This window comes from Ranitomeya variabilis, chromosome 8 (assembly GCF_051348905.1).
Source record: "Ranitomeya variabilis isolate aRanVar5 chromosome 8, aRanVar5.hap1, whole genome shotgun sequence".
Taxonomy (NCBI): Eukaryota; Metazoa; Chordata; class Amphibia; order Anura; family Dendrobatidae; genus Ranitomeya; species Ranitomeya variabilis.
In genome coordinates, this window is record NC_135239.1 from 109673846 (window position 1) to 109701358 (window position 27513).

The 27513-nt window shown below is 44.4% G+C and overlaps 1 protein-coding gene across 1 annotated transcript in view; it reads left to right on the forward strand.

The window, feature by feature from the left end:
- UCK2 (uridine-cytidine kinase 2) overlaps positions 1 to 26640 on the forward strand; it is a 53852-nt gene extending 27212 nt beyond the window's left edge. The window contains exons 2-7 of the mRNA XM_077276259.1: positions 4672 to 4831; positions 14498 to 14594; positions 17551 to 17693; positions 19311 to 19408; positions 22983 to 23031; positions 25643 to 26640. Coding sequence (XP_077132374.1) covers positions 4672 to 4831; positions 14498 to 14594; positions 17551 to 17693; positions 19311 to 19408; positions 22983 to 23031; positions 25643 to 25785 — 690 coding nt within the window. The 3' untranslated portion in view covers positions 25786 to 26640. The remainder of the gene's footprint in view (positions 1 to 4671; positions 4832 to 14497; positions 14595 to 17550; positions 17694 to 19310; positions 19409 to 22982; positions 23032 to 25642) is intronic.
- Positions 26641 to 27513: the final 873 nt, after the last annotated feature.

Genomic DNA, 27513 nt, shown 5'->3' on the forward strand with positions numbered 1-27513 from the left:
CTGACTACAGGGGGAAAGGGAAGACTGGGAGGTAGTCTTATCCCAAGGGTGGGTGGAAAGGGTAGAGACTCCATCTTCCCAAGTGCAGGTACACCAAAGTCAAATAAATGACATCAAGGTGGGAGGTCGGTTACAAAAATTTCTAGGGGGTTGGCAGAAGGTGTCCCAGAATCCTTGGATTCTACAGGTGATTGTGCATGGATACAAATTAGAGTTCTCCAGCAGTGCCCCAGAAAGATTTGTAGTAACCCGACCCTGCCCGCTCTCCGACTCCTCCATGTGGACAAACATCCAGGAGCTGTTGGATTTAGAGGCGATTGTACCAGTTCCCATCTCAGAAAGAGGCAAAGGCCATTATTCCCATTTGTTTTCAATAAAGAAACCATCCGGGGACTCCCGGACGATTATAAATTTAAAACCACTAAACAAATGGGTCCGGTACAAAAGATTCCGGATGGAATCTATAAAGTCCACGACGCCTCTGATAGACAAGGATATGGTAATGTGTACCATAGACCTAAGCAACGCATACTATCATGTCCCGATACACATCTCCTACCAAAAATTCCTGAGATTTGCCATAATGAACAAAGGGATAGTAAATCACTTCCAGTTCAGATGTCTCCCCTTCGGGCTTACTTCAGCGCCCAGGATTTTTACCAAGTTGATGTCGGAAGTTGTGGCCTATCTAAGAAACCAGAATGTGACCATAGTCCCATACCTGGACGACTTCCTGATAATGGCGAAATCACAAACTCCTCAAAATAGACTGCACTTTCACTCTTTTCATCCTACAGGAGCTGGGATGGATTGTGAACTGGAAGAAGTCCTGCCTGGTCCCAAATTCCAGAATAAAATTTTTGGGGGTGTGATGTTGGATTCCAATCTAAGAACATCTTTTTTACCAGAAGACAGGCAAGAGGCCTTGATCAGGCACATTCATCAGTTCAGAAGAAGTACCCCCTCCATAAGAGAGGCAATGAGGATACTCTGCTTCATGACAGCATGTATACCCTGTGTGAAATGGAACCAATTCCACTCGCGGGAGTTGCAAAGAGAAGTCCTAGGATCCTGGAACAGGAAACAGAGTTCCCTAGACAGGAAGATGGTTGTGTCTACGTCTGTAAAGAGATCCCTAACCTGGTGGACCACACCGGGAAACCTGAGAGAGGGAGTTCCATGGATACTCGATCGCTGTGTTACGGTTACCACAGACGCCAGTCAATACGGATGGGGCGGTCATATAGGAAGAACATACTACCAGGGAGAATGGACTCCTCAGATTGCCGCAAGATCGTCAAATTTCAGGGAGCTTTATGCGATCTGGAAAGTGTTATGCCAGGCCCAGTCATTGGTCCGAGACACACGTGAGAATACTGTCCGACGTCACAGCAGTGGCATTTCTGAGACACCAGGGAGGTCCGAAACATCCACCACTGCAACACTTAGCAGACCAGATTTTCAGGTGGGCAGAAAGATCTGTCAAATCCATCTCGGCAGTTCACCTGGAAGGCGCCAAGAATCAGGTAGCAGATTTCTTGAGCCGAAAGTCAGTACATCCTGGAGAATGGGAACTGAACCCAGAAGTATTCAGCAGTCTATGCCAGAAATGGGGGACACCTCAGGTGGACCTCTTTGCCACCAGGTCAAACACAAAGGCCAGAGCATTTTTTTCGCTCAGTCCTCTAGACGGAGCCACTGCAGTAGACGCCTTGTCTCAATATTGGGGAGAAGGTCTCCTGTACGCATTTCCGCCTCTTCCTCTGATACCGAAGACACTCAGGAAGAGACGAGAGAGCAACCGTAATCCTGGTGGTTCCTTTTTGGCCGAAAAGAAGCTGGTTTTCTCTACTATCCAAGATGTCAACAGAGGAACCAGTCTTGCTACCGAACAGGCAGGACCTTCTACTTCAAGGTCCGGTGTTCCACAAGAATCCAGACTCTCTTCACCTATCTGCTTGGATCCTGAACGGCAAACCCTAAGATCCAGAGGCCTGTCAGAAGATGTCATTACCACACTCCAGGCAAGCAGAAAGCCGGTGACTTCGGCGATTTATAACAAGATCTGGAAGCGGTATTGTTCCTTTCTGGGAGAAGGTCCTGTGGATACTTCGAAACCAGACATTCCCAGAATCCTCGATTTCCTGCAACTCGGATTTGACAAGGGCCTTCGGCCTAGTACTCTAAAAGTACAGATTACTGCACTTAGTGTCTTTTTTGATACATCACTAGCCTCCCATCCCTGGATAGCGAGATTTTCCAGGGCTACACAGAGATTGAGGCCACTCGTGAGGAAATCAACTCCTCCTTGGGACCTAAACCTGGTCCTTAACACTTTGTGTAAAACCCCTTACTTACTGTCGGAAGATATGGACATAGGAAGGCAGTCTTAAAGGAGAGATTGGCTAATTGCTATCACATCGGCTAAAAGGCTGGGGGAGATGCAGGCTCTTTCTATCCAGAATCCATATCTTCAAGTCTTTGACGACAGAATAGTCTTCAAACCTAACCCAGCTTTCCTCCCCAAAGTAGTATCCTCTACCAATATAAATCAGGAGATAATCCTTCCTTCTTTCTGCCAACACCCTAAAAACGCAAACGAGGGGGTCTACCATAACCTTGACGTTAGGGAGACTGTTCTAAAATACCTGGGGGCGACAAAGCTGGAGACAGGACACTAACTTATTTATACAATACGGTGGTCCAAATAGGGGTTGTAAAGCAGCAAAATCAACCATTGCTAGGTGGATTAAAAACATGATTAGCCTAGCATATACAGACCAAGGGAAAGATCCCCCGGATACTCTTAGGGCCCACTCAACACGAGCTATTTCTACATCATGGGCAGAGAAGGGGGGTGCCTCAGCTGAGCAAATCTGTAGGGCGGCGACTTGGACTAGTCTTTCTACCTTTGCTAGACACTATAAATTAGATGTCGTATCAGACCAGTTAGCATTTGGTAGGAAAGTCTTACATGCAGTAGTCCCACCCTAGTTAAACATCCTATCGTGCTGTCAGGTGGTGGACTGGAAAACGGTGATTAGTTCTTACTGGTAATTGTATTTCCAGGAATCCACCTGACAGCATTACTAGTTCCCTCCCACTGCAAACTTTTACTACTGACTAATGTGATGTAACATTGGTGTGTAATTGTAAATTAAACTCTTTTTGCATCCATCCAGATGTGGTACTTAGAAACTCACTGGTGGGTGGAGTGGGGAGGGTCCTTTTAACTGCTTGTGGTTCCTGTCCCACTGAGGGTAAGAAGGACGTCCTCCAATGGTGCTGTCAGGTGGATTCCTGGAAATACAATTACCGGTAAGAACTAATTACCGTTTTTTTTAATATCTGGGTAATACGTCATCGGTAGCTGTCAGCCGACCACTTACTGCTGACAGGCGTTCTCCTGGCCATTGTATAAATATGCAAACTGGGTGGGCAAAGCATACATGTGCTCTTCATGGGGTGAGGCGAACGAGCGGCTGCTAGACATCCCTGGGGTGACTTGCCTACCTTAAGGACCCCCACCCCCAGATGTAAGCCGAATGGTTAATATACACCAGGGGATCTGACACCTGGGATCAAAGTTAAACCTAACAGTTAATCATGTGTATGGGTTCAGGATAGCCATATAACCAATATGGCCACCACTACATCTCTTCTAGGAGGTTGTGGAGCTTCGTTTATAGGGTAATTCCTCTGCCCCAGCCATGGCACTGTGTAACTGTGGGTCTGTGCGGTCACAAGCTGTGGGAGCTATAACTAATGCAGTATTGGAGCAAGTCCAGTACTACTGTGCTAACTGCAAACCCACCACAACTGTTCAGAGTGAGACTGCACATCTCCCATCACCTAGGAAATTGTGTGTAAGTGACAATTATGTAGGTAGACGTCTTCATATTTTACATTACAGCATGACTTTGTATAGAGGGGGAGCAGCACAGGTGGTCCCTCCAGTTCTGTGCGCAGGTTCCATGCTAAATGTCAGTATCCGCACATAGACCTGGAGTCATATATTTACCTGGAGGATCTCTCCACCCAGAGGGCACAATGGTTTCCACATCAAATCTAAGCTCCTCCAGTGATGGCCGATGTTCTGCAGGAGATGACTGTCAGGCCTAGTTTTAGCACCATGTAACATCCAGGAGTATGGAACGCACGTTTCCTAATGACTTATCTGTTTGTGTTGTACAGTGTAACTTTCACTGAAGAGAAGTTCCTGAAATCCGGTTTGGTCGGTAATGACTCGGTCTATTTCTCAAGGACTGTGCGGGCTACATTTCAGGAACTACTTCTTAGTATTTTCAGTCTCGTGGTGTTCTGCTCGCACTCGTGATTTTACGTAAAGCTACTTCTGATTTTTGGCCTTTGTCAGGCTGCTAGTGCCCAATGGATGAACACACTTGGCCGATCCGTGGGTATCTTGCCTGACATGCAGGCTAAATGTACAACACAATGTGAACTGTGCTTTATATTGCAGTGTTTTCTTGCCCATAAAAAATTAAAACTGCCACTGTGCTAGAGAGAATGACCCGGATGGCTTATACCAATGGCACCCTACAGACCCCATTGACTCTTAACAGGGTCCTTCAGGTTCTGTGAAGGTGTCGTCTGTAAGGTAAAGCACTTCATACATCATGGTAATGTCGTTTTTTTCCTCTTCTTGTACAGTCATCTGTGTGTTCCAAGATCGTGCAGCTCCTGGGCCAGAATGAGGTGGATCATCACCAGAAGCAGGTGGTTATGATAAGTCAGGACAGCTTCTATTGCATACTGACGCCGGAGCAGAAGAGTAAAGCTCTCAAAGGCCAATTCAACTTTGATCACCCAGGTAAATCCTCCTGTGTCCTGACCATATTGTCAGACTGACACGTGGGTGTTAAATAAATTCCAGATAAATTACAAGGCTCCTTATTACCTGTTCAGTATTGGAAGCTGATGATGATCTGTGATATTCTAGTGGAGTCTATACTTGCTCGGTCAGGATATTTTGGTGATTTTATTTTTTTATTTTTTTTTTAAAAAGGGGTGGTCTGAAACTAGAATTTAATCTTAAATGTCTATTTAATGTAGTAATCTAATCTCTCTTCTATTATACTTCTAACTAAAAAGTCCCTATCGTTCCCTGACTACTCGGACTACTCTATCTACTTTTTGTTTGATGCTTCACATGAGAACCCCCATTGCATGCTGGGATACTTGCACAAGCCATCATCCGGGGACAGCGCTTGCAGTCACCGCTGCAGCCTCTGTCTCCACCCTGAAACGAAGTGTCATCAGTGAAATGAGCATCCCTTCTGTACTGAGCATTCATCAGTTGTCAGTTCTCACATATGCTCAGTAGGAGCCTGTCACTGCCACATTCTGTAGTACACAGTGACAGTGCGTTCTCTTACCCGTTCTAATGAGGAGTGATGAGTCGGCAACAGGGCACTGTCGTTGTGCTTGGTAAAGACATTATCTGGAGTGCAAGAGAAGCAGAGACAAGCCCCGCCCCTCAAAGTGAGGGAGTGCACTGTCATTATGCATATTGCACAATGACAAGATCCTTCTGAGCAGGGCTGTGGAGTCGGTGTCCATTTTGCTGCAGTTTGTCTGTATAAAATGGACTGACTCCTAAAATAATAAATTGGGTACAGTAGTACAATGTAGGTTGTGCCGGAAAATATTTTTCATAAGAATTTGGGAAGTTATGAAATGTTTGTTCTGTTCCCGATCTAAGGATCTCGGCTTTTAGTTGAAATGAGTCTGTGCTGCACTTTATGCACATGCTCAGTAGTGACCACTGCTGTGAGGTTAGAGGTGAAATGAATCTGTGTTGCATTTTATGTACAGTCATGGACAAAAATTTTGAGAATGAGACAAATATTAATTTTTCCAAAGTCTACTGCTTCATTTTTTTCTAATGGCAATTTGCATATACTCCTGAATGTCAGAGTGATCAGCTTAACAGCAATTACTGTACTTGCAAAGTCAATATTTGCCCAGAAAATGAACTTTAACCCCCCAAAACACATTTCAACATCATTGCAGTCCTGCCTTAAAAGGAGCAGCTAACATCGTTTTAGTGATTGATCCATTAACACAGGTGTGGGTGTTGATGAGGACAGGGCTGGCGATCAATCAGTCATGATTAAGTAAGAATGACATCACTGGACACTTTAAAAGGAGGCTGGTGCTTGGTATCATTGTTTCTCTTCAGTTAACCATGGTTATCTCTAAAGAAACACGTGCAGCCATCATTGCACTGCACAAAAATGGCCTAACAGGGAAGAGTAACGCAGCTACAAAGATTGCACCTCAGTCAACAATCTATCGCATCATCAAGAACTTCAAGGAGAGAGCTTCCATTGTTGTCAAAAAGGCTCCAGGGCGCCCAAGAAAGACCAGCAAGCGCCAGGACCGAATCTTAAAACTGTTTCAGCTGCGGGATCGGACTACCAGCAGTGCCGAGCTTGCTCAGGAATGGCAGCAGGCTGGTGTGAGTGCTTCTGCACGCACTGTGAGGCGGAGACACTTTGAGCAAGGCCTGGTTTCAAGGAAGGCAGCAAAGAAGCCACTTCTCTCCAGAAAAAACATCAGGGACCGACTGATATTCTGCAAAAGGTACAGGGAGTGGACTGCTGAGGACTGGGGCAAAGTCATTTTCTCTGATGAATCCCCTTTTCGATTGTTTGGGACATCTGGAAAACAGCTTATTCGGAGAAGAAGAGGTGAGCGCTACCACCAGTCTTGTCTCATGCCAACTGTAAAGCATCCTGAAACCATTCATGTGTGGGGTTGCTTCTCAGCCAAGGGAATCGGCTCACTCAGTCTTGCCTAAAAACACAGCCATGAATAAAGAATGGTAGCAGAATGTCCTCCAAGAGCAACTTCTCCCAACCGTCCAAGAGCAGTTTGGCGCACAACAATGCCTTTTCCAGCATGATGGAGCACCTTGCCATAAAGCAAAGGTGATAACTAAATGGCTCATGGAACAAAACATAGAGATTTTGGGTCCATGGCCTGGAAACTCCCCAGATCTTAATCCCATTGAGAACTTGTGGTCAATCATCAAGAGACGGGTGGACAAACAAAAACCAACAAATTCTGGCAAAATGCAAGCATTGATTATGCAAGACTGGACTGCTATCAGTCAGGATTTGGTCCAGAAGTTGATTGAGAGCATGCCAGGGAGAATTGCAGAGGTCTTGAAGAAGGGTCAACACTGCAAATATTGACTTGCTGCATTAACTCATTCTAACTGTCAATATAACCTATTGGTACTCATAATATGATTGAAATTATATTTCTGTATGTGATATAAACATCAGACAAACACTAATAAAAACCAGAGGGCAGCAGATCATGTGAAAATATAATTTTGGTGTCATTCTCAAAACTTTTGGCCATGACTGTACATGCTCAGTAGTAAGTCAGGGCTGTGAGGTTGGAGGTGAGATGAATCTGTGCTGCACTTTATGCACGTGCTCAGTAGTGACCACTACTGTCAGGTTGGAGGTGAGATGAATCTGTGCTGCACTTTATGTACACGCTCAGTAGTGATCAGTGCTGTGTGGGTTGGACTCGGGGGGGTACGTTAAAAAAAATCTGAGTAGTGGTTGAACAGTGGGGACTTTTTACGTATATTAGAAAAGGCATTAGATGACATTAAATAGATAAAAAAAACATTCAGGATTAGTGTTAGTTTTGGACCACCCCTTTAAGAACATCTGTCTGCTGTGTCACTCTGTACACATCCTATGTAGATACTCTTAACGACTTGTTGCCCATGCAGAGTGATGCTTCCATGCTGCACACTCCCCCCCCCCCCCCCCCCCCCCCCCCTCCTCCTTGAGGCCAGAACGGGTTTCCTGTTAAAGGAGTCTCTTGTAAGCAGAAAACATCTGCTGTCAGGAGGGTTTTTTGTTTTTTTTTCCTTCTTCCTTGTTAAACCGTTCAATGCTAACGTTGTCTTCCCTTTGTCACCCAGGTTTTCTCATGTTCTAAGTGATGAGGCATATTACATGGCGCCAATTTCCCCAGTCTCTAGTAGAAAGTGGATTTTTAACCCCCCAGGGCAATAATCCATCCAGTTAAAAAAAAATATTGGCCCATATAATTTACACACAGAAGACTTGCAAATTATTTAATTGTATAACTATGCATCAAATGAAATTGGTTATCAGCCATGACATACTGGCGCAGGGGATGGTAGCTGTCCTGTGCAAGGAGTTCCCAAGGGTGTTCTTGAATATAGGTGGTACAAAGGATAAATCCGCCATATTTTAGTTTCCTGCATAATCATTGATTAATTACTGGCTCATAATGTCATTTGTTTTGGGTGTTTCCCCCTCCTCAGTGTAAAGCATGAATTTTGGAAATGCTGGGATATAATCTATATTTTCCCATCTCCCATGACAGCACACGAGAGAGGGGATCCGCCCAGTCAGGACAGGAAACCTACTGAAATAAAAGGGCGGTACCTCTCCCTCGCTTCAGTTGGGTTTCCTGTCCTGATGGGAACCCTTGTGCTGAGTCACGGCGGTATTTTGCTTGAAGATTCCACTCACCCACTCCTGTCCCGGCACTGGAAGAACAGGCAGCATGCCTGTATGCCGGCCTTCAGGGTGTGGAAGCGCCGTTCGCAGGTCCTGGGGCCTGTGCGGGCGTTGGGCAGCGCAGTCCGGAGTCCTGTGGCTCTTCTGCGGCTGCCACGCCGCTCTCTCTGCCCCCTCTGCTGCTGCCGTCGGCTCTGGTCCGGGTGCGCGGCGGTGATGCGCGCAGGGCACGCTGGGAATGGGCGTGCCCGCGTGACGTCACTGCTGTGCGCCGGATCCAAGATGGCGGCGCCCATAGGCGGAAGCTGGAAGCGTCACAGGGATCTCCTGGTGGGCGCAGAGGTGGGGGAGGAGCAGACCTTTGTACCGGATGAGGCGGTGAGCAGAGTGGATCACCCTTTAAAAGGGGGTGAGTCCACAGGAAAAGTGCTCACATTTACAGAGCTCCGATATGGAGGATTGTATGGAGCAGCACTCACAACAGTCATCACCACAGCAGCAGGAGAGCTTACCAGGTGCTATGTCTGCTCACCAGCATGCTAAGAGGAGAAGCGGCAGTCGTCCGGATCGAAGGTCGCAGGACTCCTCAGCTTCTAGGAGGGATGTTATCCGTACTCCAGATCAGCCTCAAAAGCCGGTACCCTTGAGTGTCAGCGGGTGGTGAGTGATCTTCGTGAATGTCACATTGGTGGTAATGGGCTACATTTCTCTGCTTGCTTGTCAGGCGCCGAGGAAAGCTAGTGCCAAGTCCAAGAACAAAGAATGTGCCCTCTGCAAAGCCCCGCTAGCAGTCCAATGGCAGAAAAGCCTCTGTGCGGACTGCATCCATAAAACTATTCAGGATGAATCCCCTGACTTTGCCACTAGCCTCAGGGCCATGATTAGAGCAGAGGTTAAAGGGTCTTTAAAATCAGTCCTTAAAAAGAGAAGTAGGAAGATCCTAGAGACTGTTTCGGATTCTGGTACCCCTCAATCTGAGGAATATCAAGAAGGACCTCTGTCTCCATGTTCGTCCTCTTCCGTGTTCTCTGGCTCCTCTTCGGATAGCAATATTGGGGGCCGACCATGCTTCCTAACTGAGAATACAGATAAACTGGTTAAATCAGTTAGGGCTACAATGGCCTTAAAGATGAGAAGGAGTCCAGATCGGTAGAGGACGTTATGTTTGGTGGTTTGGAGGAGAAGAGGAAGCGTACCTTCCCAGTAAATACTAGAGTTAAAACCCTTATAGAAAAAGAGTGGAAGAAGCCTGAAAAGTCTGGTAGTCTTCCCTCAGCTTCTAAGAGACGTTATCCTTTTGAGGAAAAGGATTCAGAAGTATGGGATAAAGCCCCTAAAATTGATGGTGCGGTGGCTAGGTCATCTAAAAGGTCATCCCTACCCTTGGAGGTTTCAGGCGTCCTAAGAGACCCTTTAGATAAAAAAAGCGGATGCTTTTTTAAAACTTACCTGGGAAGCAGCCGCAGGAGGTCTAAAACCGGCAATAGCTGGAACATGTGTTGCCCGCTCCCTTATTGTCTGGCTGCAACAAATAGAGGATCAGTTGAAATCTAGAGTGCCGAGAGACGAGGTCCTAGCCAATATGGCAATGGCACAAGGAGCGGCGGCCTTTATAACTGATTCTTCAGCAGACTCTGTAAGACTTGCAGCTAGGGCAGCAGGATTGTCTAACGCGGCAAGACGTGCCTTGTGGTTGAAGGGGTGCCCAGGGGATTTACCCTCAAAAAATAGACTCTGTTCCATTCCGTGCGACGGCAAATTCCTCTTTGGTCAGAAACTGGAGGACATTTTAGAAAAAGCTGGTGACAAGAAAAAAGGTTTTCCTCGTTTTCCAGTGGATATCAGAAGGCCTTATTTTCGGAGAGGAAAATTCAATAGAGGTCGCCCTCCGGGAGATAGAAGGAACTGGGACGATAGAGATAGAAAAGGATCGGGGTACATGTTTAAGGGCCCCTCCACGTCCACAAAAAAGCCCTCTCAATGACGCCAAGCTAGAAGTAGGGGGAAGGCTTTCTTTCTATCTTCACGCCTGGTTAAATATTTCCCCGAGTCGTTGGGCGTTGAATGTTGTCGGCAACGGACTAAAAATAAAATTTATTCATCCACCTCGACAGACTTTTGTGTTGACACCATGCGGAAAACTTCCAGAGGAACAACTAGCTCTGGAAACAGAGGTATTGGGGCTAGTTCTAAAAAAAGGTCCTAGTAGAAGTTCCAAAGGAAGAGGAAGGAGAAGGGTTTTATTCCCCTCTTCTTAATACGAAAGCCAGATGGCTCACTAAGGCTACGTTCACATTTGCGTTGTGCGCCGCAGCGTCGGCGCCGCAGCGCACAACGCAAACAAACGCGGCAAAACGCACGCTAAAACGCTGCGTTTTGCGCCGCATGCGTCCTTTTTGGCCGAAAATTGGACGCAAAAAAAATGCAACTTGAAGCGTTTCTTGCGTCCAACGCTTGCGGCCATGCGGCGCAAAACGCAGCACCAACGCATGTCCATGCGCCCCCATGTTAAATATAGGGGCGCATGACGCATGCGGCGACGCTGCGGCGCCCGACCGCAAATGTGAACGTAGCCTAAGGACTATTGTGAACTTAAAAAAACTCAACCGGTCAATAAAAAATTACTCCTTCAAGATGGAGTCGGTAAGCTCAGCAATAAAGATACTGTTCCCGGACTGCTTCATGGCAGCTATAGACTTAAAAGACGCTTACTACCATGTCCCAATTCATCGGGACTATCAAAGGTTTCTGAGGGTAGCAGTGATTGTCTAAGGACAACTCAAACACTACCAGTATGCTGCCCTTCCATTTGGTCTATCAATAGCACCAAGAATATTTACAAAATTAATGTCAGAAGTCATGTCCTTCCTCCGTTCCCGGGACATAGTCATTGTTCCGTACCTAGATGACTTCCTGGTAATAGGCAGGTCAATAGATCAGTCTTGCACAAATAGAAGAAGTGACTACGACCCTAGCAGTATTAGGTTGGGAGATAAATGTCGCCAAGTCGAGATTAACACCAGAGAAAGTTCAGTCCTTCCTGGGGTTGGTTCTGGACTGCACGCGTCAACTGTCTCCTGCCGGAGAGCAAAATATCCAAAATACAAAGTCTTGTGGAACTGGCGATACATCGGCCTATGATGACGCTAAGAAAGGCGATGTCTCTGCTAGGGTCACTAACATCCTGTATTCCCGTTGTAAAATGGGCACAGTTCCACCTGAGGCAATTGCAGTGGGAGGTCCTGTCAACACAAAGGTTGTTAGAAGGGCATTGGGAGGGAAAAGTTCATCTCTCGTTACGTGTCAGAGACTCCCTAGTCTGGTGGTCAGTGAGGGATCACTTAAGCTCAGGGGTTCAGTGGCTAACTCCGGTAGAAGACGTGATCACAACGGACGCGAGTGCTACAGGATGGGGTGCACATCTAGGGACCCTTTCCATACAGGGGTCCTGGTCCCATACAGAAAAATATCAAACATCCAATATAAGAGAGTTATGGGCTGTAGAAAGGGCAGTAAGACATTTCCTTCCAATCCTTCAGGGTCGTCTTACCAGAGTGATGTCCGACAATTACGCAGTAGTAGCCTATGTCAATCATCAGGGGGGGACGAGGTCCCTTTCACTCATGAGGGCAATATCGGCGCTTCTTCAGTTAGCAGAATCTCACCTACTATCCCTCACAGCTCTGCACATAAAGGGGGTCGAAAACACGAAGGCGGACTACTTAAGGCGAAAAAAGCTAAGACAGGGAGAATGGTCGCTGAATTCCAGGGTGTTCCAACAAATAGTGCAGGCCTGGGGCGAACCGGTAATAGACTTGTTTGCCACGCTCCACAACAGGAAGGTGGAGAGGTTCTGCTCGCTAGACCCGAGGGGGAACCCGGTTGCAGTGGATGCCCTCCGAATACCGTGGAGGTTCAGCCTCGCTTACGTGTTTCCACCGATATCCTTAATTCCGATTGTAGTGAGGAAGATCGGGATGGAGCAGGCAAGAGTGATTCTGATTGCTCCATTTTGGCCGAAAAGACCATGGTTTTCTCTCCTAAGACAAATGTCGGTAACCGATCCATGGATCCTACCAGAGGTCCCGGACCTGCTTACCCAGGGTCCAGCATGCCACTCAAGTGAAGGGCTTCCATCTGGCAGCCTGGAATTTGAGAGGGCATTACTAAGCCGACAGGGATTCTCGCCAGGGCTAGTCTCCACCCTGCTGAAAAGTAGGAAGCCGATTACATCGAGAATTTACGGTAGGACATGGAAGAGGTTTCTAGAGTTTTTAGGACAACCTTTGTCGGATGAGGCTCCTGTGGGTGCTATTTTAGAGTTTTTGCAAGCAGGCTTACAGCTAGGATTGGCTACCAATACACTTATGGTTCAAGTGTCAGCATTAGGAGCTTTATATCATTGTAATTTAGCCTCCAATAAGTAGGTTGCCTGTTTCATTAGATCATGTAGTAGGTCTAGACCTGTAGTAATTCAGAAAATTCCTCCCTGGGATTTAAATCTGGTTTTAGATGCTCTAACTAAGAGTCCTTTTGAGCCTTTGCAAGAATTATCGATTAAAACTTCTCACTCTAAAAACAGTACTATTGGTAGCTTTGACATCCGCACGTAGGGTGAGTGACTTGCAAGCCCTGTCCATTTGTCCTCCATACACTCAGATATATGACGACAGGGTGATTCTAAGACCAGATCCGGCTTATCTACCTAAGGTAGTTCTTAAATTTCACAGGAGTCAGGAGATTGTGTTACCCTCATTTTGTGTTAATCCAAAAAATCCAGGTGAGGAGAGGTTTCACACTCTTGATGTAAGGTTTATGTTACAGTACATATCCTTAACCAGTCAGTGGAGGAAAGAATCAGTCTCTATTTGTAGCTTTCCAGGGTAGCAGGAATGGTCATGGGGTGTCCAAAGGTACTATTGCCAGGTGGATTGGGGAGGCCATTAGCTTATCCTATGCTGCATGTGGCGTTCCGATCCCTGAAGGCATCAAGGCTCACTCCACCAGGGCCGTGGCTACTTCCTGGGCTGAAAAAGCAGAGGTATCGATTGATCAGATTTGTAAGGCCCCTACCTGGTCCTCACCGTCTACCTTCTTTAAACACTACCGACTGGATCTATCCTCCTCGTCTGACCTTACCTTTGGTAGAAGGGTGCTGCAAGCGGTGGTCCCTCCCTAAGGTGTTTCTTTCTCCAAAAATCTCTCATGTGTGCGGTCATGGGAGACGGGAAAACACCAAGGTTACTTACCGGTAGCCGTTTTTTTTCGGCGCCCATGACAGCACCTGTATATTCCCTCCCTTCTTTTTTTCACCCTTTGGTGCGCACTTTTTAGCTGTGTGTGTTTTGTTATAATTATAATGTGGTGGTGGATTGCCATGTGTACTAACCAAGGGGGCCTCTCATGCTCTGAAAACCAACTGAAGCGGAGAGGTACCGCCCTTTTATTTCAGTAGGTTTCCTGTCCTGACTGGGCGGATCCCCTCTCTCATGTGTGCTGTCATGGGCTCCGGAAAAACCGGCTACCGGTAAGTAACCTTGGTGTATCCCAGCATTTATGAGGCAGTGAGGCTTTTTTACAGTCAGACTTCCTATTGTTTCAGGACATGTACAGCACCTGCCATGGAGGGGCTAGACTCCCCTGGCAGTGACCCATCTCCTAGGATCACCCAGTACACTTCTGAAGTTTCTTTTCTGAAGTGCTCCTTGGCTTGCTTCATGCTAGAGTCTGACGTTCAGCTGATAGTTGTAGGAAGAGCGGGTATACATATACTCTTGAGTATATGTATACTACACGCTAAACATTATACATATACTCTTGTGTTGAGTTTGTAGTATGCATGTAGTTTTGACTTGAGCATGTAGTATACATATACTCTTGCATTGAGCTTGTTGTTCTCCATAACGAGGGCCTTTTCCTTGTAGCACTTACCTCCTTATAAATATTTTTTTCCACAGATGCCTTTGACAATGAACTTATCTTGAAGACTCTCCAAGAGCTAATGGAGGGAAAGACGGTCCAGATCCCAGTGTATGACTTTGTTACTCACTCCAGGTAATCGGCGGAGGCGCTTGCGTTGTTACATGTAGTGTAATATGAATACATACTAAACGTAGGTTGTCAATGCGGAGAAAACTGCTTTTGATAATGAAAAATGTTTTGGTGTATCTTTGACTCCTTGATAGTAGGACCACCAATAGGCATGCATTAAATGCCCTCCTCATGCACAGAAACCTTTGTAAATGTCTCTGCATATTATTGTCTTGTTTGACAGATTCACTGAAATATACCACTTACATTTTGCATTGATATGTATTAGTGCATTCCAGTAAAATTACTTTTAAGGGAATCTGTCACCAAGATTTTTCTCCTGAGAGCAGCTTGGTAGGGGCATAGCCCCTGATTCCAGCAATGTGTCACTAGGCTGCTTGCTGTAGTTTTCGTACAAATGAACTGTTGTCTGCAGCAGATCAAGCAGTTTTCTAATGCTGAGCTAATGTGTGTGTATAGCTCTTCACACACCACTGACTGGCAGCTTTGGCAGCTTACTGCCTATGCAGTGTACACAGAATCAGTGGTGGACAGTTGCACACAGCTCATGAATATGGAGGATTATGTGGCTGAACATTTAATAGTCCTCTATTGATCACCTTTTGCTGATTAAAACTGTGACTTTATCAAAACTACACCAAGCAGCCCAGTTAGTGACACATCGCTGGAATCGAGGTCTCTGTCCCTACATTATGCTACCCGATTGGATGACAAAATATTTCTTGTTATTGCCACTACTCTAGAATTAGTGTGATTCTTATCAAAACATGGCCCTGTTATGTCTTCATATGAGAGAAATAAACTACTGCAGTGCCGATACACGTTATCAACAGCATTCACTCAATCTAAAATGTAATTTGTCATGTACGTTCATTAGATTTTGTGCTTTGGACCTCCACCTATAGCAGAATGTGCACTGCTAACCATTTAGAACGCCCCCCTATGACGGCCATCTACACCCCCTCCCATGCCCCATCATGAAGGTGGTCTGCAGTTCACTGCTGATTACCACTGATTGGGGTACGCTGCAGGGGAGTTATACAGTCATTATTGGGTGGACCGGATAATTAAAGTAACCAATTTCTGAAATGACCCTATACATAAATATTCCTTCATCACGGGTCATGGCTAGTTTGTCTGGATCTTGTAGCGTGTCCCACCCACAAGTCTTGGAATCCAGCAATATGTGTGGGTGTAGTAAATGCCAGGAGTTTGGAAGTGTGACACAATACGCTTCCTATCCTCCTAGCACCAGCATGGTCACGGATGGGGGGGGGGGGCTCGCCCTTTTGTAATTACTTTTTAAATGCAATGTCTGAGCCATATAACCTGCATATTGTGATGGAGACCAGAGATCTGGCCCTCTGAGCAGTCTGCTAATATCTGAAAAGCCCACTCCCGGAGTATGGGGTATCATGTTAGATCTGACAAGCGCCCGTGCACCGCTAGGAGGATTATAAGGCGAGGCTCATCAGGATCCCCTGCCCCCTCACAGTAGATGATGGCATACTTATACAATGTGACCTCCACATACAGGTGCAGCCGGTAATATTACCCTCTTCAGGGCGGCCACGTGAGACGTGTCCTACTACTGGAGAATATTATCTAGCTCCAATGAAGAATAAAATGGAAGAGAACCCTAAGTTTAGAGGATCCATCTTGCTAAAGAGTAGCACGCCGCCACCACCAGCTGCTCACTCCCCAGTACTGCTGTGCTGCCATGCCCGTACAGAGTCTGTGCCCGTACATAGGCTGTGCCTACATCACCGATGAGGGTCTGGATTACAGAACGCCGTCTCCTTGGTGAGGAGTGATGGGCTGACAAGCCAGCAGGGGTGTAACAGAAGTCTGCCATATACATTCTGTCAGTATAGCGCTGGCACGCACAGTGCATTGCAATACATTGTATTTGTGTGTCACGGATGAGCCTCTGAAGTCGATGTACCAAAAACTATAAAAGTTGTTACTAATGATTTGCTATTAATCAGTGTAACACTTGCAGACGTGGCTCATTAGGCTCCAGAGGACACTACATGATACATCTGTGCGCTAGCCCTCAAGGTCTCCGCTCCACGCTCCTCTATACTCACTGCAGCCACTTGGAGTTTTTCGTTGCAGGATGGTTCAAATTGTGTTTACAGCAGCCCGTTCAACACATACGGTAACGAGCTGCTGTAAACGTAAGTGCCGGTATGGCAGCACCCTAGCGCAGATAGAGTTAGCAGATGCTCTATCTGCGCTAGCAGTGACGGACCCGGAAACGCTGCAGCCCGCGTCTCCGCGTCCGTCACTCAATGATGGCACATCCCTAGCGCGCTAGTGATGCGTCCGACATAGAAAGTAATGGCAGCCGTAACGGACTACGTTACACCGCGTTTATGCCGCGGTGTAACGTAGTCTGTCTAACGGACGACCATAACGTAATGTGAACCCAGCCTAGACCTGCTCATAGGGAGTTTTGTGCTGCTGTGAGCTACTAACATACACTACAACATTGTGATCCGAAGAGAGTAGTTCTGAGAGAACGGTGCCCACGCACGCGAATGACCTTGATTTAAATGGCTGATTTCAGCCATAATAAACGTTCATCGGGTAGTAAGGGAATGGCCGTTTTGCTAACCGATGACTGTCACAATTAACTTTCAATGGATTCCTCCATGGAGTTCATTTGTAATCTATATATAAATATTCTTTATATATATATATATATATATATATAAAAAAAAAAAAAAAATCCCCAAAATATCTTCTGGTCTATTGTAATAGACTGTCTGACCAGGTTGACCATAATGGCCAATATGGCTGTGTATGAAGTTACTCATAAGACAGACTTCAACTTAATGTGTGGCACCCTACCCCTTGACCTGGATATTGCTTATAATGCATTGTCACATAATTTCCCCCCCCCCCTCTTTTTTTTTTTTTTTCTCCCCTGCTTCCTTTTCCTTTTCTCCCTAAGGAAAGAGGAATCTGTCACTGTGTATCCAGCGGACGTTATACTTTTTGAGGGCATTCTGGCATTTTATGTTCAAGACATCAGGGACATGTTCCAGATGAAGTTGTTTGTGGACACAGATGCAGACACAAGGCTGTCAAGAAGAGGTGCGTCTGATAAGATATTCAACAAACTTACTTTCTGTATTCGATTACATTCACGTTTTTATTTTAACTACGGTCAATGGCACCATTGGGGTTCATGTCTGAAGCCATGGAAAACTGGATTGGGAAGTTTTTGCCGCCATTGACTTTAATGATGCAGGCTAGAGTCACAGTATTCTCTAGCAAACATCCTTTTCAGCAGGTGCCAAAGCGCAGTTGGCCAATTCTTGGTGCTCTTCAAACGGGTGAATGCTGCAGATCATGATGTCCATCTGCATCATTAAAGTCTGTGGTCCCAGCAGCGCAACCCTCCAAATCCTTCAAATGTGAGCTCTGTCACTGAGCATAGCCTAAAATGCAGTGAGAACATGGCTTTAGGTGCCTTTTACACGTCTTTTATGTGCTTGGCAGATCTTCACTTTTCATGTGGAGAACACACCCACTCTTGGCTATGGTGCTGTTCATGTTGCAGTATTGTTTGCGGGGGAATAGTTGATTTGTCCTACCCCACAATCCCTCAGAAAAAAACCCCAAATGTTTGCTATTTGTATCAAATGTGCAAATTTAACTAAAGGGGTTCAAAGAAAAATTAATGGATAACTGTCTTCTGATTGCTGTAGTTTTTCACTGTCCAATTGATGGGAGAAGGTTGAAAGTTGATTACACACGGGGGGGGGGGGGAGGGGGTTCAGATAAAAAATGGATGAACATCGGATCTATCACACTGAATGAATGGGTTTTTTTTTTGTTTGTTTTGTTACGTGTGTGTGTAATGTGTATGTATTTGTTTCTTGTTAGATCCCAGTCACTATCCCTGTGCATCTCCAGGATATTCATGGAGTATGCAATTAATACAGAACACAATGGTGCTTGGGCAATATAAAAGCTGAGCAATACTTCTAGATCATTTTAATCTATGTGAACAATGTTCAAACCCTTGTGTTACTGACAACTGAGGGTGTTGGTAGCCCACCCAACATTAGCCTATTGGCCCCATGCAGCCAGACCAATTTGGTTATTCCCATGCACCATAGCTTACCAGATCTTACCGGTGGCGGAGTTTCATGGGAGAACTGCCATATGTTCAAGTTCCTTCCTGGCAGTAATAAATATTGGAGGAAAAAAGATGTTCAAACTGTTTAATTGTACTGCATACAGTACAGACCAAAAGTTTGGACACACCTTGTCATTTAAAGATTTTTCTGTATTTTCAGGACTATGAAAATTGTACATTCACACTGAAGGCATCAAAACTATGAATTAACACATGTGGAATTATATACTTAACAAAAAAGTGTGAAACTCTCTGGGAACTCCTTCAAGATTGTTGGAAGACCATTCCCGCTGACTACCTCTTGAAGCTTGTCAAGAGTGTGCAAAGCAGTCATCAAAGCAAAAGGTGGCTACTTTGAAGAACCTAGAATATAAGACATAATTTCAGTTGTTTCACACTTTTTTGTTAAGTATATAATTCCACGTGTTAATTCATAGTTTTGATGCCTTCAGCGTGAATGTACAATTTTCATAGTCCTGAAAATACAGAAAAATCTTTAAATGAGAAGGTGTGTCCAAACTTTTGCTCTGTAGTGTATGTGATTTAAGTGATTTGCTTTTTTTTAGTGCTAAGAGACATCAATGAACGAGGCCGGGATTTAGAACAGGTCCTTTCGCAATATATAACATTTGTGAAGCCAGCCTTTGAAGAATTCTGTCTACCAGTAAGTATTTATACATTCTGAAGACCGTGAGTTCCCACGTCAGGACATGTGAATGATTCTCGCTACATCTGCTGGGACTGGAACTATCACTGATACAAGCACTTGAATTCTACAGATGCTGCGCCTACTGACTATTGAGGGGTTTGACAGTGGGAGAGCAACTTAGTTTATTAGATCCTTATTTTTCCCACTTTATTAACTTGTGTTTAAAAAAAAAAAAAAAAGAAAAAAAAAAGGCCAGATATAAACTGTACAACATCATAATCTTATCAAATACAGAAAACCATTAGAGGTTGTCCACAACCCTGACACAATTGCTAGTTTTGCCATAAATGCTTAACCCCTTCACCCTGAAGCCTGTTTGCATCTTCCTGACCAGGTCAATTTTTACAATTCTGATCACTGTCAATTTGAGGTCAAAACTCTGAAACGCTTCACTGGATCCCACTGATTCTGAGATGTTTTCTCATGACACATTGCACTTCCTGATGGTGAATAATACACAAACTGCATGAGGGAAAAACAAAGTGTCTGAAAGAATGAAGGGAATAAAATTAGGTGATTTAAAATTTCTGTATTAAATACCAATGATCAAATTCAACTACTATAAAAAGACAGGGGAAAGGAAGGGACCTCCAAGACAAATTCAGGGAAAAGGCACAGCAAGTCACCACATGAAGATGAAAAGTTTTTTGCACTAAAGACCAAATGACCAAAACAAAATAGAATCAATATAGCCTGCTAACAACAATGGAATTTATAAAATTAAATCCTCAAAAAATGTTTGAGGGGACCCAATGTGAGAGGAATCTCAATAATTGAGTACTCAGACTAACTCAAATTGCGGCCAGATCCTAGAAAATTGTATGGGTATGTGCACACGTTGCATAATCTTGTGCGGATTTTTCCGCACTGATTTTGGTAATTCCGCATGAAAAACTGCGGATTTACGGCGGTTTTACACCTGCGGATTCCTGTTATGGAGCAGGTGTTAACCGCAGCGGAATCCGCACAAACAATTGACATGCTGCGGAATAAACAATGCAGCGTTTCCGTGCATGTTTTTTCTGCAGCATGTGCACTGCGGATTTTGTTTTCCATAGGATTACATTGTACTGTAAACTCATGGAAAACTGCTGCGAATACGCAGCGTCAAATCCGCTGCGGATCCTCAGGAAAAGCCGCAACATGTGCACATACCCCATAAGTGCACACGGCAAAAGAAAAGGGAAAAAAACGCTGTTTAATGAGTATTACCTGGAATGAATGTTGCTGAATGCCATGGTATAGTGCGATAAAGGAAGGGTGATGTGTGCCGATCCCTACGCCCGACCAGCGCCGTTTCGCTGATGTACTACTTGTTGAGGCGAAAATTGGTGGTAAAATTTCTTTGATTATGACTTGTTTGTGGAAAAAAAAAAAAGGCAAAAACTTTTAAAAATGTCGCAATTTTCAAACTTTTTTTACTTTTTATGCCCTTGAATCAGAGAGTCATATTGCACAAAATAGTTAATACATTTCCCACGTGTCTACTTTACATTAGCACAATTTTTGAAACCTAACTTTTTTTGTTAGGAAGTTATAAGGGTTAAAAGTGGACCAGCGATTTCTTATTTTTACAACAAAACTTGCAAAACCTTTGTTTTTTTTTTTTGCAACCACATCCCATTTGAAGTGACTTTGAGGGGATTATATGACAGAAAATACCCAAGTGTGACACCATTCTAAAAACTGGAAGGAAAAAATAAACATTTACATTTCTTTCACTAAAAATTTCCTTTAGACCTCTTTTTTTTTTTTTTTTTTTTTTTAACTTTCGCAAAGGTAACAGGAGATAATGGACCACACATTTTGTTGTGCAAGTTCTCCTGAGTATACCGATACCCCATATGTGGGGAAATCTATGGTTTGGACACACTGCAGGGCTCGGAAGGGAAGGAGCGCCATTTCACTTTTTGAATGTAAAGTTTGCTGGAATAATTAGCGGTTGCCATGTTGCGTTTGGAGAGCCTTGATGTGGACACCCCAACAAGTGACACCATTTAGGAAAATAGACCCCTTTGGGAACTTATTTAGATGTGTATTGAGCACCTTGAACCCACAGGTGCTTCACAGAAGTTTATAACGTAGAGCTTTGAAAATAAAAAAAATCACATTTTTCCTTCAAAAAACTTTTTTAGCTCCAAATTTTGTATTTTCACAAGGGTTACAAGAGAAAATAGACCCCAAAACTACTTGTGCAATTTCTCCTGAGTTCACCGATACCCCATATGTGGTCGTAAACTACTTTTGAGGCACAGTGCAAAGCTCAGAAGGGAAGTAGCGCCATATTTACAGTGCAGATTTTGCTGCACTTGTTTGAGGGTACTATGTTACATTGGCAGAGCCCCTGAGGTGCCAGAACAGCAGAACCCCCCCCCCCCCCTCCCCCATAAGTGACCCCATTTTACAGACTAAACCTCTCAATTCATCTAGGGGTGCAGTGATCATATTGACACCACAGGTGTGGCACAGACTTTTATACCATTGAGCAATGAAGATAAAATAACGTAATTTACATTTTTACCACCAAGATTGTGTGTTAGCCCCAAGTTTTACATCTTCATACTGGGAAATGGGTAAAAATGGCACCAAAATTTGTCCCACAGTACTGCTTAGCCATACGAAGAGACTCGGGAGGGACAGAGCGTTACTGTTTCGTGGAACACAGATTTTCCTAGAGGAGTTTGTGGACTCCATACAGAGCCACTAAGTGCTAGAAGAGCAGAATCCCCCCTCAAGTGACCCTATTTTGGAACTTATAACTCTTTGGGAATTTATCTACAGATGTTGTGATGATTTTCACTCCATGTGCGTATACCAGAAACGGGCAGCAATGGATGTTGCTGAGTGAAAATTGCAAACTGCTGTTGTAGTAACCAGTACATTGCAGTCACCAGTACACTATGCCCAGCCTGTGCTTCTGGAGACATACACCTATAAATTAGGCGGGCTCTCATCACTGCAGAAATGCCAAATATGTGGGCGCTAAATGTTGTTGAGGCACAATGGGGCTCTGAAGGGAGGGGACATTTGGATTTGGGAGCTGAGAATTTGCTGAATTTCTTTTGGGGGGTGAGGAGCCATTTAGCGTTTCCAGAGCCTTTGTGCTACCAGTAACGTGGAAGCCCCCCTATTTTTCCATTAAAAGATGACAGATCTGAGTGGGGTCTTGTTTTTTTTTTTTTGTAGATTTTACATAACGTTTGGGATCACATTTCTCCGGCACTCTACACTGTTCACTTACTCTGGGGTTTCCATCTAAATCTCTGATTCAGATGAAATCCCCGAGGCATCCATTCACTATAATGAGGCAGCAGAGTTACTCTGGACTCCATCTGGCCTCTGTTCAGCAGTGTCCTTTTTTTTCAGAAGGCACAAAACTGTGGTCGACAGCACTTTTATGCAGTCCTAAAGACGGACACTGCCAGATGACAGGTCAGACAGCGTCCACAGAGCCAACATTTAGATTAGAGTGAATTGCTGCATGAGGGCTCTTAATGCATCTTAATAATCACTTTCTGCCTTACTGTAGACCAAGAAATATGCTGATGTGATCATTCCCAGAGGCGCTGACAACCTGGGTAAGTAGCAGGAGTTAAATCTAAGCCGCCAAGTAGTCAATTGAGGATGTAGGAGTTTTAAAGGGGTTGTCCCCTCTTTTTTTTTTTTTTTTCCCTCTTTCTTTCCTCAAATGCAGATGCTGAGATCAATTTTTGTTTTCCTGCAGATGTAAATTTGTTGTGTTCCCTGGTTATAAGTCAGCTGAGAGCCAGATAGGCGGAGTGCACACGGTCTACTGTAGGAGGCATGCCACTGCCTGTGGCAACTCCGCATACTGCATGTTCACCTTCTTTGCCGTAGGAAGGCTGTCGGCTATGCTTTCCTACAGGTAAAACAAATGGTTTGCAGGCCACACCTGCCTCTGTCTGGTGAATGGCAGTATAGGTTGCAAGGTTTTCCTGGATGTATACTGGAATTCCCTAAATCAATAAAATAATCAACTTTGTAAGATATCTCAGATCTACTTATTTCCCCTCTTGGACTGATAATTCATTTTCCAAACTTTCAATTGTAAGGTAAAATCTGTAGTCAATGAAGACCGATTTTTAAATAGAGGATCAATCTTATCAACAGCAGCTGTCACCTTCTATGTAATGGGGAGGGGCTAGAATCAGAGCCCCTCCCCTCTGTATAGAATCAGAAACACTCACCTTCTATGTAGTGGTGAGGGAGGGGCTAGAATCAGAGCTCCTCCCCTCTGTATAGAATCAGTAGCAGCTGTCACCTATGTAATGGGGAGGGAGGAGCTAGAATCAGAGCCCCTCCCCTTCTGTATAGAATCAGTAGCAGCTGTCACCTTCTATGTAATGGGGAGGGAGGAGCTAGAATCAGAGCCCCTCCCCTTCTGTATAGAATCAGTAGCAGCTGTCACCTATGTAATGGGGAGGGAGGAGCTAGAATCAGAGCCTCTCCCCTTCTGTATAGAATCAGTAGCAGCTGTCACCTTCTATGTAATGGGGAGGGAGGAGCTAGAATCAGAGCCCCTCCACTTCTGTATAGAATCAGTAGCAGCTGTCACCTATGTAATGGGGAGGGAGGAGCTAGAATCGGAGCCCCTCCCCTTCTGTATAGAATCAGTAGCAGCTGTCACCTATGTAATGGGGAGGGAGGAGCTAGAATCGGCCCACAGCAATGCTAAACATGCAGTTTTTTTTTGTTTTAATGGTGAAGAAAAAAAATCTGTTTGCAAAAAAATAAATAAATAAAGTGGGCGTTGTCACCATTTCCCGAGACTTATAACAACACTTATTTTTCATTAGGTGGAGCTGTATGATGGCTTTGGCATATTTGGCAGGGCGAGATGACGTTCTTAGTAGTACAGTGTAGAATAGATGTGATTTTCTTGATTGCTTGTTACAGCATATTTTATTTTTGTTTGTGGAGTTGTGGCGACCAAATAACTTTAATTTTAGCGCTCTTGAATTTTTTTTGTTTACGGTGTTAACTGATCGGGTTCATTGTGCAATACCAAATGTATATCTTTATTTTCACTGGGGGGGGGGAAATGGTGGTGATTTCAAAACTTTTTTTTTTGCTTGAAGATGTGATCGTCCAATTGCTTGTGCAGCGATGCTTCAGAGCATTGATGCACACAGGCAAGATTTCAAAGGAGTTATGTAATGACAGTAACTGAGGTCATCAGTTGACCCCGGCTGTCATGACAACCCATCAGCACCCCGCAATCAAGTCACGCGCTCACCAACTGGCGGATGTAAGGATACTCACCCTCATTGGAGCGAGTTAAATGCTGCTGTCAGAGACTGGCATTTAACAGGTTAACAATCATGGACGGAGCTCTGCTGCACCTGCTATTAGTGGCAGGCTCTGGCTGTAATACACAGCCATCAGCAGCTGGCAATGGCGGAGATGTACTTGTTATGCATGCTTCTGGCCAGAGCCCGTCTAGTGAGTGCGGCCTCGCTCAATACAAGTGTATGGAGAGCGGTTGCGCCCACTGGCTGAGAGTATAACGCATACATATCCCCTGGTCCCGGCTCAAAAAATTGTGAATCCTCGCAGTGCAGTCTGAAAGAGCCATATATCTGCAGTCACACAGACTTTAATCAATTTAGACCGGATAACCCCTTTAAGAGATGGGAGAAAGTCTCCAAAGGTGCTGACTTTTTTTGAAATTCCATGATCCTTTTTAATAGTTGTCCACTGATGCTGCTGGCGTGGTGATCAGCTATCACATGGGGGATGCCACATCTGGTAACAGCACATTTGGCCAACCATGGAATGCATGGACAGGCCGGGTCCTTCAGTGTGGCCTTTTTCTTTACAGCCCACATACCATGAGAATTCAATAATTTCACATCTCATTGATTCTTGTAAAGTGATAATTGAGCCTTGTCTTGAAGGATCTGCCTGTGTTAAAACCACTGTGGGGATGATGCCAGCCTGCATCATGGAATCTGCTGAAATGCAAAGAATTTCTGAACCTCCCTCTGTTTGTTTTGTTTCTTGTCTTTTCTTTGGATACTTCTTGTTAGAACCTTTACCACCAGGCAACAACAAACTCCTTTTAGCGTGCTGTTCCTTGCCGAATTGTTTATAAAATATATAGATGTGAACTGTATTTAATAAGACCCTAATGACTTTTTTTATGATTTTGCTTTTATTTTGTTACAGTTGCAATCAACTTGATTGTTCAGCACATCCAGGATATTTTAAATGGTGGCTTAACAAAGCGTCAGAGCAATGGTTATACGAACGGTTACAGCAGCCATCGGAGCAGGCATTCCTCAGAGTCCAGCAGCAGCCGACCTCACTAACGTGCCCACTGACAAAGGAATCTGTATACAAGCAAACCAATACGTGTGTTCCTTGCAGCTCCACCATGAGACTAGGATTGAGACCTGGAGCCAAATCTTTTCTTACAGCATACTTACATGCTGACAGTGCTGTGCAAGAAAAGTACGGTATTACTTGACTACTGCGACTAGAACCAAACCTGCTGGAATTTGCTGGCGGCTGTGCAGGAGTTGAAATCAGTGGCTTAGTACACTGATGAGGGTGAGGGTTTTTTATGTTTTTTTTTTTTTTTTGTAACTTTGAATTGGGGGAATGGTATGGTGGCTTCGGTTATTCAAACTTGAACACTCAGCGACTACTGTAAGAATGAAATTCGTACATCTCGTGGAATCCAATTATTTGTATCTTGTCTCAATGTGAATTTCTGTACAATACAGTTATTTGCCACAAAAGTATTCTCAAACATTTTTGCATTCAAAGTGTTCATTTAGAGAAAATGGTGAGCATGTATTGGGTTAATAGCTGGAACCTGTATTGAGGCAGCATGGAAGTTTCATTTGATTCTATTTGTTTCGGCCTTTAAGCGGGTTTATGGTGATCGGTGGTTCCTACCCGGCAGACCAAAACTCTTGCCCTTCTCACGTGCCAGTGCTGTGGACAAGAGGAAATTCAATTTTCATTGTTTTCGAAGTTGGCAAATATTTATTGTATTTACTTTGTCATGTGATATTGCTTATGATATATATGATTTTTTTTTTTTTTTTTAATCTTTACTGACATCTACTCTTTTGTGGATCAAGTTAACGGTCTCCTGTCTGGGTGCCACAAATATAAAGTACAAACATTGGAATAAAAAAAATTAAATTTTACTTGAACGAGCTGTGGAATTACTGTATTTTGGCTTGTGATGCAACAAGACAGGTGTGCAAAAAGGGTTAAAATATTTATTGTATAAAAACCATTGTATTAAGACACTAGCCTTAATCTAGGTAAAATGTCAGTGTATCTGGAAATTTCTCATTTGTGCCACCTTTTGGCAAAGTGAATGCTGGCATCTGGTGGTTGTAGGCAGTAAAGGGGTGGGTGGGTGGGTGTGTGTGTGTGTACTAACAAAAAAAAACCCCTCACTTTAAATGTTTGGAAAAGAATAAATTCTAAAATGTGTATTCATATTGATTGTTCTATCACACTTCATGATATAAAAACTAGAGTACCTACTGCCAATCTGGGGCTGCTATTTTTTTTATATAAGAGTGGTCAGTCCCACATTTGGTTTTTGACTAGGTTCCTTTCACAATATGTCACTTGTGGGATAGTTAGAAGTCCTCTCTTGGCTAGTGTTTGGCTAATGTAACCCTATGGACATATTTAGTATGTTGCATTTATAAATGGTGTCATGTTGGTAATCTTTACAGCCAGGCCTATGCCAGCCACCTGTGATTTGATGCCATGTGCAATAGTGACCCTGTGCCTCCTACATTAGTGCAGCAATGCCAGTAAAAGGGCATATGATCGGGTCCACAGGTCACATACCTGGCACTAGTAGCCACTGACATCTGTGCTGAATCCGTGGCTGTAGAGGTGAGGCATTACTAAAGTTCTAACAGTTGCTTCAATTTTCAGGTCAAACATTGGCCGTGGGATCCAAATAGTAGACTGTCCCTCCTATAGAGATGCACTTGGGAGGTATTTTATAGGAAATACTGACCTGGAACTGCGCTATGCAAAATGGGGGGACTTCTCAATGT